This window comes from Battus philenor, unplaced genomic scaffold, assembly GCF_028537555.1.
Source record: "Battus philenor isolate CCGP_79_NKW_IND1 unplaced genomic scaffold, ilBatPhil1.0.hap1 SCAF_18, whole genome shotgun sequence".
Classification (NCBI taxonomy): Eukaryota; Metazoa; Arthropoda; class Insecta; order Lepidoptera; family Papilionidae; genus Battus; species Battus philenor.
In genome coordinates, this window is record NW_027181680.1 from 6,921,266 (window position 1) to 6,933,222 (window position 11,957).

The window sequence follows — 11,957 nt, forward strand, 5'->3', positions numbered from 1 at the left end:
TAATAATAAGCATCATCAAAATAATGGCTTACTACAGCTCTACCGAAACCGCTGCACCGCGCATTAAGTTTGCGTGCACCAAGACGGAGGAAGTACAAACCGCTTCATTAAGTCAGTCCCTAAAAGTTCATTTTTATCGGCCCTCACCTCGCCACACACATTCTTTAGGCGCGGTACAGCGGTTACGGTAGCACTATAGTAATAGGAATCTTTTTATGTTACCTGAATTATGTTAGTAATTGAACGCCTATGATCACAAAAACATTAGATTTTTAAGGTGTGCTTAAAACAACCTTAATCTCAGATATAATTCGGTGGAAAACTTGATGCAACGTCCAAAGTCAGGGTTCTCTCAGGAGTTCTTTACCTTGATTATTTTAAACAGGTCTATGCTGAGCGCTTTCCGCGGTCAACCCAAACATATAATTATTAATAACAAAAAGAGATTTTGCAACGTAAAATAAGAATAAGACCAATGAAAACTGTTGCTTTTGTCACTAACAAAAGCTGTATCTCTGCTAGTTTTCAAAAGGCTTACAAAGTTTCACTAATTGTCAATGTTATATTTACTAAACTACAATGAGACGTAGAGATGTATACTTTTCCTTCGTCGTTTCAGCCCATAGACGCCCACTGCAAAGCAAACACTTCCCGTAAAGATATATTTGGGGAATATACCATAAATGCCATGATTGGAAGGCGGATCGCAGTATATTATGATTTTGAAATAACTCGGTTCACTAGAAAGAATAAATACACTTTTTAAACGAATTGTTTGTTCCAGCAAGAATACGTGCAATTTTTTTATTCTTATTTAATTTCGAATTTCAATTTATATTTTAAATGTTTGGTATAAATTTATGGATTGAATTTTGACTACACATTAATTTTATTACTTTTGTGATATAAGTGAGTTGTTTTTGTTACATAAATTCTTTTGTAATAGGGATTTCATTGTTACATACACGATTTTTTACAAGCTTTTTTAAAGAACGTATGTATCGTGTAAAAAAGAATTAGGTGTATACACATTCCACTTTACACGATATATATTTTCAACGCCTATTTAAATTTGCCTTTCGTACTTCATTTTGTTGTCCATTACATGTGACGTCTTTTAATGTTCTGTTAATATATAAAAAGAGTAAATTAAGAACATCGTATGCAACATTTATATCAGTTATTTTATATATTAAACAATTGTAACAAATAATAACAACTTGACTCTTGTCGTATTCGCACATCGCAAATGAACGTTTCTTTTTCGCCTTTTAATAATCATATACATCATATATATGTTTTATTACAGTTTTACTCATCACCATTAGCAGTCTAGATTGTTTTATTGGACAAAAACCCGAAAATTCACGTTTTAATTTTTTTGATACTGAACTCCTTCGGTATTCAAGTGAAGACAAGAAAGGTAATGTGGTGGTGTCACCAGCTAGTATAAAATCAACCTTGGCAATGCTACTGGAGGGAGCTAATGGTGTAACTGCGATGGAAATAAGAAACGCTTTAAGACTGTCTCCCGATAAAGAGGAATTTAGGGAACAGTTAAACGAATACTTGTCTTTGTTAAAGGTAATTATGATTTTGTCGAATTATACCTCGACTCAATATTTGCAATTATATTCGGCAATTTGAAATGTTTAGGTAGAAAGCCAAACGTTACAAGCAATTAGGTAATATTAATAAGTTGCTACGAGTTGCGGAGCCTTTAGTGTGGTTGTAATTTACCTTGCGACGTTCAGTCTCGAATTATCGTAATGGTATCTTGGGTATCACGGAAAGCTTGAAACCTAAAAAAGTTCGTATATTAGTTAACGGAATACATTACACCGCGACGAGGGCGACCAGTGATGGGGTTTTGGGTTATCTATAGTCCAAAGCTTTAGTCAGATATTTTGTCATAAATATGTAATAATATTTCCTATATTCCTATTAACCTATATATATAAATTGTATATTTTTGTTTAAAGTTAGTTGCTATAAGAACAATATTAAATAAATATAATAATTTTTACTAGAGCTCGTAAATAATTTTACGAATAACAAAACCCTTTTCAAGAATCCCACAACGCGGATAGTAGTGTCGTATGTATGAAAACAGAGAGCGGAATAACATTGCTTTTGGGTTTTCCAAATGTTAATAAACAAGGAATTTCCGTAATTATGAGTGCTTTTAAAACTAAGCTCCTAGGGAAAACATTGACTCATGTAATTAGTGGTATTGAAGTTTTGAAGTGAAAGACACTAACATTCTCATAAACTTATGAAAGTACACAAAAATCAATGTTTAAACAAACACCGATCTTCATTAACGTAATCAGAGGATTAAAAATGAGTAATATTTAAATAATAATAATAGTCTCTATAAATTGTCTCATACATTCGTAGGTTAATATATACGATTTTATAAGTAACAGACTAAATTACGCGGTAAGTTTACCTCTTTGTAAATTCCAAAAAATTGTTAATCACGTGCTTTGCCAATAGGCACGTTACTCTATTTCAGAGTGTGTTCACGATAAAGGATGTTTGGAAATAATTTTAAGGTAAAAAAAATGTTAATTCAATAATCAGAAAAAAATTACAAACATCACTGAGTTTCTTGTGAATTCTTAGTAGGTGGCGCGTTATTAACGAAAGCGAACTTAATTTTAAGCTGACGATTATAAACGATTGTAATGATCTCATATAATAAAGCTATTAAGAATTTTATTTAATTAATATATACATTTAATTAACGTGATTATATGAAATGTATAGGATATTTATAATAACTAGCAATTATATTAATAACATAAATGTACTACATTCGTATAAGACAAGAACCCAAATTATAGTTATAATTTCATTTATAATTAAAGAGTAATAACAAGTATATACACAGTAAATGTATACATATATATATATATATATATATATATACATATGTATCTATCTATATTTGTATCTTCAGTTATCGTAATTTCAATATACTCTATAATTATTATTGTGGATTTATATTAACAACATTTCACTTTTTCATAACCTGCTTTAATGAATACTATATAAAGGTTATTTACGCGTAAACGTGACGAAGGCGGATGATATTGTAAGCTTAAGTTATATGTCACAGTTTTATAATGACATAATAACCATGAGATATAACGATAGTTAGAGGATAAAATAGTACTGATTGTTTAAGTTTGCTGATTAAACATTATCAATGTATTTCAGAATTGTTAATAGATATAAAAAATAAACCATATTTCCTCTGGTCACGCTGTATCTTGAAAACGACTCTATTGATTTCTTTCGTCTTTTTTATGTTTCCTTGTAGAAGAATATATGAACAAAATGTAAAAAAAGGTTACAGAAACTTGAAAGTTTTCTGAAAATGTAATGAATGACCGCGAATTTGTCAGTTCGCATGATTGGCAGTTTCTTTTAAACTTCGACAGTTTAAAAGTTTATTTTTAATATCGCCCCTTGGACAGATCACATGTTACAAATTTAAAATATAGTTTAACAGCTACATAGATTACTATTTATCGATGACAAAATTAATTTATTTAAATTTTTATTAATTGAAAAAGTGATCACTCTGAGATTTATAACATTCATTTATTTTTTCTATTGGAATAAGACGAGCCAAAAATTTCTGGAAGTTTTATTGAGACTGCTTGTTATAATTTATATTTTTTATTCCAGGCGAATGGTCCAGGTGTAACACTGCACAATTCAAATGCAATGTTTATATCACCTACAGTTAATGTAAGGAAAGAATTTGTAATTATGCTCCATAAAGTGTATTTATCGGATATTCGTCTTGTTGATTTCCGGGAACAAGTGGCTGTTGCAAAGTTAATAAATAGCTGGGTTAGTAACAACACTAAAGGACTCATTCCAGCATTAGTGGAACCTGGTAAGTTGACTCTACTATCTGGTTTTATTTATTTTTTATTACAGTGAACAAATATTTAGAACATAATATAGTCTTAAACTACTCTTTGTCCTAAAGTACATTGTTGTAAAAGAGTTAATGCGGGTACAATTCCCTGAATACAATCTTATATAATTTCCACTTTGTGCATTGTTCGTATAAGATTGTTCCTACTTGTATCATAGCATCACACTGCGATTGGCAACCCGCCTACAAAGCGATGAGATAATTGTATATCTCCCAATATATTTGGGGGAGGGCTTGGTGTTGCAGTGGGCGTCTATGGGCTGAAACGACGACGACGACGATACAATATTATACGATTAAATAATATTATGTTTTTTGACTTATAGTAATTAGATAATAAGTCTAGGACTACGTAACTATTGCTTCTTATTTTAATAAGACCTAACCAAATTATTATTGGCACATTTCATAGTGATATATATATACATATATATATATATATGTTTATATATGTATATGTATATATATAACGTATATGTGTATAATAAAACGTGTAAAAGAAGATAAAAGAGGTATGGGGGCAGCGCAAAACCGATCATCGTGGCTGGGGTTGGTCTATGCATTGTAGTAGGCGGCTTTCGGCTGACATGTTATATAAAAATGTTTTTTTTTTACTCGAGCTCTAAAATATTTATGAGAATTCTATACGTTTTAACCTATTTTTTTTAAATTTATAACACGGATGGAAGTTTCGTGGGTTTTAAATAAGTGAAATGGATAAACACTTACCATTTATTTACATGTCAAAGATATGTTAAATAAGGCATGATTTTTACGGAACTGAATGTTACAGAGCACATTGACCCCACGTCGGAGTTGCTGCTTGCAAACGCGCTTTACTTCAAGAGCACTTGGCAGCATGCTTTCGATCCTCAACACACTAAAAAAGGATGCTTTCGAGTCAGTGGGACGTGTCAAACAGTGGCAATGATGGAATTGTTTTCTGTTCTGAACTACGCCTATATTGATAATCTTAGGGCGCATGCTATTGAACTGCCTTATGAAGTAAGTAATTAATTAATAGTAAACGTAATTTTTATCGTTAAACTGTGCATTGGCTTAAATATACGCTAGGTTGTGTATCATCATCATTTCTGTCGAAGGACGTCCACAGCTGGACACAGACCTCCTTCAAAGATTTCTGATAGGACCGGTGCTGCATTCAGTGCAGGCAACTTCTATCCGTGCGTGTTATGACCACGTTAACAAGTCGTCTGTCTACCATGTGGGTACCACTATCCTGCGCTTGCTGGTTCGTGGTATTGTGAACTGTGGTTTGAGAACTTTAAAGCCCCAATAACTAGTTTTGTAGGCTATGGTCCGCCCACTGCCATTTCGTTCGTTTAAACATTAATAACATTCAATCTGCTTATTATTTTACCGGGAACATCCTCGGTTAGGGTATCATTTCGCGTTTTACTATTTTTCAGCAACTTGTAAACGGAATTTCTTGAAAGATTTAAACGTAAAGCCGCCCATAATTTAAATTCACCAAAGTGCACCTTTATTATATAACGTTGAATGGCATAGCTAGCAAATAAATTGTTCAATAAAAAATGACCGTTGTTAAATATATTTCCCCAAGAAAAATAATTGTAACAAGTATATGACATTAAATATTTGTGATTATAAACATGACAAGGGAAAAACCTATTTCTTTAATTTGGAAAAGACACCGTTTAATATATAAACAAGCAAGACAGGTTTTCGGTTACATAAATACAGATTTGAACGCTTAACTACTTTTTGTCTCATCAACACTCGAACCGGTTTCTGACAGACTAAATAAAGGACGTCGAATAAAGACGAAGTCTGTCTTAAACAAAAAAAAAAAAAAGATTGTAGAAGCGTGAAATGAAAGAAATATTTAAGATTAATGCATTATAATTAAAATCGAAATTGAGGTAATAATATTATTACGTAAAACAACTTTGATACAGGTCATATTGATGGCATTGGTCACACAATAAAAAATAACGTAGTTATTCAAAATAGCAGACATATAAACATTAATAACTATGTAAACGATTAAGGACTGTTGATTTCTTTAGACGGTGGAAAATAACTTATTTTTTATCACGAATTCTCGCTTTTAGCTTGTTGACATCTTATTTAATGCAAGCAGTTAGCATTTAATCAGCCATCCATTGACGATTACTGATGACGTAAAAGAGTAAATTTTCTGATTAATATTACGTACCTGGTAGCTTGATCTTATAGCAAGTGTCAATCTTTTTTTAGAGCCACCGCACTTTTGACATTAGAAACTGTTATGGAAGCACAGACAAACACCTACGTAGGAGAAATAATGAAATGATTATCTTTATTTTTTATTAATCAAATTAGGTTTTTTATTAGTAATTTAGTTGTTGTATAATAATAATATGTATAATAAAGGTTATAAGCACGCTGGAAGATTTATTGGCCAATACTGATTGTCAGTTGGCTATTACGGTTTTGTGAGGTTTGAGGTAGGTCGCTAACGGAGTCCGGATGTATTATATTTACAAGGAGCTCCCTCTTGAGCTGGCTTGGACCACATTACGTGTTTCACGGAATCGGGAGGCTGCTAAGCTCTTAGATCGGTCTGGTTTGACAAAGCAAGGTCTTCTGAAAAGGTCCCCCGTCGATTGCGCTGTTGGCAGTAGTTTCGTAGTATAGAATGAGTCATTAAGTTGTTCTACAGTCATTTTTTGTTTCTTAATTTTCACGGATAGCAAACTCTGATTCGCAAAGGCTTTCGTGGATCGTGTATTACAATTACAATTGTTTTTAATCTACGAGTACATCTCCCAATCAAACAAGATAGAAGCGTTGCTAGGAATTCTTCCGCTAGTTACCTCCGCGCTAACGTTTTCCGAAATAGTAGTAATGATATTAGCTACCAGCAGAGGTTTAGCTTTCTCATGCGTCCTTCTGTCTGAATGAAAAGCGGTAATATTCGACGAGTTACAGCCCAAGCTGAGCTCCCCTCGCGAGGGCCCTGGAGCCTAGTCATTCAATAAAGCGCTCACCGAAGTAAGATAAAATAGTAGTATCTAGTATCGGTCCGATCCATGGCCCCCCTGTGAGGCAAAGAACTTCACTACTTTGAAATAGGTATCAGGCTTTAAAAATTCCAATCCAATGCACTATATAAAACAAAGTCCACGTTTGCTATGCCAGTTATTAGAAAAAATATTTTTTTTTTCATAAAATTTGACGTAATTATTGAAGTAAAGTTATTTGCATATTAATATTTAGAAACTCAAACATTGTGAGTATAATAAAATAAGTCTTCTTATAACGAATTTTATATATGCATATTTCAAAAACATTTGCAAATTCCATGTTGTGGTTTTTATTTTTTTTTCCTTATGAACGTGACGTATTTTTTTTTTTTGGAGGTGGGAGTTGTAAATTATTATAAATGACTATAAAATATCTTTGATTACGTATCATATAATTATAATTTAATTAAACTTAAATGTTTTTTTACCACTTTTATGTTTTAAAAACTTTACAACCATTATTCTTACAAAAAGCTATCAAATAAGCTTATGGCAACTTTTAATTAAATTTCTTTGATTCTTAAACGTTTTGATTTTTAAACAGGAATCAATTCCAATAGAAAGAAGATCTTAGGCCAGTAGAAAAACCGGTAAAGGATTTTAAAATAATATTGCACGCGTCGACAAATTAGATTTGTTTAAAAAGTTATTATAGCGAGTTATTAATTTTTAAACAAGTTTTCTTCAAGGTTTTCCTCTTTTGTGGCAATTATTAACTACAAATGTATAATTATTTCATTATTATGTGTTATGGCATGGGAAACATAGGCGAGTCTTTTAATGTTTTGATATTAAGTCAAAAAGAATATAGGAGTCATATACATGTACAAAAAACAGCCTGGCTCGGCATACTGTCCCGTAAAGTCTGTAGGGGTTTATATTAGCCTACTGTTGTAATATGTCACTTGCTTTCAATAGCTATACATAATAAAACATATATATGTATACTTATAAGGGTGTATTGTAAAATAATTATATAATTTGACCTTTAGTGAATGCTTTAATATTACTAAAAACTACAACCCTTTATGGCACATTATTGTGTATACCAAAACAATTTTGCAGTCATCGTTATTTTAGCCATAAGACGTCCACTATTGGACATAGGCAACCTGTATTGGTTTTCAATAAGACCGGTTTGAAGCCTCTATCCAGCTTTTTCCGATGACCTTAACAAATTTGTCTGTCCGACTTTGTGAAAGAGGTCAATTGTCGCATCCATTTTGTCTGGGCAGCTTTCGGGAAATTGCTAACTATCGACATACGGCAGTGAAACGTTTGAAGTGATTACAGTCGACGAGTCTACGAGGTCGAATCATTAATCATATGAGATCTACGAACAAAAGTTACCGACGTAGGCTAGCGGGCTAGAAAGTTGAAGTGGCAATGAACAGACCACAAAGCATGCAAAAGAACTGCCCGCTGGGGCTATAAAGTTCTGAAGTGGTGACGACGAACCGATAAGCGCAACAATTCTTTTTAAAGAAATTAAATTATTGTTGTATTGATCAAAAAGTATTTGAAAACATACTTTTGATTTTAGTTTAGTGGAGATCAAATCGTTTGGATTACATAGATTTTTTTACGCTTTTTAAATGAGATCACGACTAATCAATGTATAATTTTGTTTTGGAATATTTAAAATAAAATGACAATTTATTTTTAAGGGTGGCCGTTATTCGATGTTCTTGCTTGTGCCTGCTGATCAAGATGGAGTCCATTCTGTGATTAGAGATCTGCCCTACATGAGTCTGCCGCAGATTGTAAAGCTAATGGATTCGACCGACGTCCGGCTTTTGTTGCCTAAATTTACAATAGATTATAATGAGGATATGGCTGGAACTTTAAGAGCTGTTAGTATTATTTGTATAACATTACATTTATATGTTTTCTTTAAGCTATAAGTTAAGTAAATCTTTTTTTACTAAATAAAAGAAGATAATGGACAATTTAATATAATTGCAAATCTTTTTTAACTGGTGCCTTTGATATGGGTTATCATAGAAATTGCTGCATTAATTAAATACATAATATTTTAATTAATTTAAAATCCACACTTTGCCACTGGTCACCTTGTACATTTATTAATTTTGATACATAAACACACTCTATTATTCATCCGTATTTATATTATCTAGGTTACAATTTAGTTATAATTTAGTTACTTATTAATTTATAGTAAGCATTAATATAAATATTATATAAATGTTACATGCTGAGTTTGCAAAAAAAAAATATTAACCAATAGTTGTGTAAGGTTCTATAAATTATTTATTTATTTAATAATAATATGTTGAATCGCTAAATTATTAACTAATACGTAATGTTTTAAAGTAGCAATGCAATGGCGATAGATCTTTTAGACAAATGACGACATGTGATACTTGAACAATTCTATTAGAAACTGCTCTTTGCTAATAAATATTGAAATAAATTCCCCTAACACTTCTAGGTGTCTAAGAAATTGCTCTTTCGGTGTTATTATTATAATATACAGCTAGTTAGTATTCACATCACTTTTGGCGCTCTTCAGTATTAAAAGGCAAGTTTCTATTTAAAAATTTGTCTAAATTGCCTTCAAGTACAAGGCTGCCCTCTCCTAAAACCTGTTTTTATACCACGAAGTCCTTGAGTTTCATACAAAAATATGGTCGCTTTATAAAATAAAAATACATAGAAAGTTTGTTGAAGGATTATAATTAAGTATATTACCATTTTATTTCAGATGAAAATTAAATCTTTGTTCTCTAAAGAAGGAGATCTCTCTGGAATATTTAACGGCAGTTCACCACAAGTGAATAACATTTTCCACAAAGTTCATATAGCCGTAGACGAAACAGGAACAGTCGCGGCAGCAGCTTCCTCCGCCATGGTCATACCGCTCATCGAGAATGGAGTACAAATTCGTGTCGACCGTCCTTTTCTATTTTTCATCAGAGATAATAAGTTGGGCTTAGTGCTGTTCGAAGGAAAAGTAGAAGAGCCTACTGCGTATGTTGAACCAAAACCAGTTGCGCTTAAACCTAATGAAACTAAACCGAATGACCAGAAAATTCCGGATAGCGCTGCAGCGAATCCTAATGGTGTGTAATGTATATATTCATTATCTTTTTAGTCGCTTCTTCATGACTGAAGATCGGCGTTAAACATGTCAGTCGTCGCTACAATTTTTCTCCAGACTGTTCTATATTGTGCAAGTTTGAAGAAGTTGCGAACGGCGTTTTCGTCAGACGACGAGGTGACCGTCTTCAAGCTCTTTTACCCTCAACATTGCCGACCACTGTCAGATTATTGAAGCTCTTCCGTGCAATATAACCTCAAAAGTTTAGGATTTTTGAAGATTGTTAGGCCAGAATGGTTCTAGAGTGACGATCATGAGCCAATAAATGCGGCGTGGGTCGGCTTCCTTGTAGTTAGACCGACAAAATAGCCAAGGTTGGGGGAAGTGGATGGGTTCGGGCAACGCACGATCGGTCATTGTGGCAATCTTTGAGTAAGGCCTGACCAGTGGGCGGCTATCGGTTGTTATGATGATGACAATGGTAGTTGTCTCTTGTTAGAGGCTGCTTAGGAAGGTTATATTGCTATAGGATTTATATCACAAATTTCGTTGTAGCACCATACTATTACGGGAGTTTATTAGCTATTAAGTTTTCTCCTTATTTTCTCTTATAAACGTGTGACTTCTTATTAATAATTTTCTTGCCAAGTCTTAAAAACTTTTTTTTATTTCAGTGACAGCAACCGAAAGAAAGTTCCCACCTAACTTCCGTAGACAGCGTCTTTTTGGATGATTTGTGTAACTTTTCTACGTATCCTTAAAATTATTATTTATTAATAAATTTTATTAAATTATGTCATTCTTAATTTCGTCAACGTGATATTGCATTGGTTCTATAAACTACCTATATGTAATATTAATAACTCAGTAAATTTAAAAAGTATATTAATAAAAATAGTAGGAAGATGCCATTACTGTATAAAGATATTTGTCAAAGTTATTCTTCTATTGTTTCAATAAGTATTTCTTATTGAATATAAAAATTCATTATAAATATTTACAGAAGAAAGCCACACGGAAGCTATTTGATTGTAAGAAATTCATAGCTTTATTGATATTTTTCTCGTCACGTACATACATATACATGTGATCACAGTCGATGGTCTGAAGTGAAAAATAATATGAATATATTAATAATTAAAATACATTAATTCTTTATAAACATGTGTAAACATGTATGACTCTTACATTTTCTATTTCTGTTCAAGTTCACTAGACCCTTTCGGTACCACTCTAAACTCTTAGAAAAAAGATCAGAAATGTTATTTATTCATATAAAAAAATTAAGAGTAAATAAAGCATTTTTTTATAAACCACCTTTAAATTATATACGATATATACTATGTAATACGTAGAGTATGTTGTATACTTTAATGTACATATAATAGGATTCATTAATCAAACACACACCATGAACTTACTCACACACATAATAAACACACTCACTCCGTGCACACCGTCAATACACTTTCCTCTGCTAGTCTTTCGTCTTCTTTTATGTCTACTTCCTTAATTTTTAATTTGAATTGATAACAATGTATAGTACTTTGCAATTGGCGTAGAATATCTATTAATGTTCATATTTTGTTATGTATGAATCTGTCAGTTCTGGATCTTGGAATAAATAAATAAAATAAATACAGCAAACTAACTCTCCTGATGTATTACCCTTTGTCTGTTACATTCGTGGAGTATAGAAAATTAAATATTGAAAAGATATTTCAGAGTAATCATTTTCTTTATTAAGTAAACGAAAAATAAAAAGATTTATTTTGTATAGTTTCTGTCCAATTTCACATATTTATTCCATAAGAATCTACTACAAAGTGTTAATAAATTGATAAAAACGATAAAGTCGTTTTTAAGTTATGGAGTGAATAAGTGTAGT

General features: G+C 32.0%; 1 protein-coding gene across 1 annotated transcript in view; it reads left to right on the forward strand.

Annotated features, from left to right (window-relative positions):
* LOC137920464 (uncharacterized) overlaps positions 1-10,858 on the forward strand; it is a 32,546-nt gene extending 21,688 nt beyond the window's left edge. Inside the window, exons 10-15 of the mRNA XM_068763831.1 lie at positions 1,310-1,584; positions 3,700-3,913; positions 4,752-4,963; positions 8,676-8,861; positions 9,734-10,091; positions 10,744-10,858. Of these exons, the coding sequence (XP_068619932.1) occupies positions 1,310-1,584; positions 3,700-3,913; positions 4,752-4,963; positions 8,676-8,861; positions 9,734-10,091; positions 10,744-10,802 (1,304 nt within the window). The 3' untranslated portion in view covers positions 10,803-10,858. The remainder of the gene's footprint in view (positions 1-1,309; positions 1,585-3,699; positions 3,914-4,751; positions 4,964-8,675; positions 8,862-9,733; positions 10,092-10,743) is intronic.
* The last annotated feature ends 1,099 nt before the right edge of the window (positions 10,859-11,957 follow it).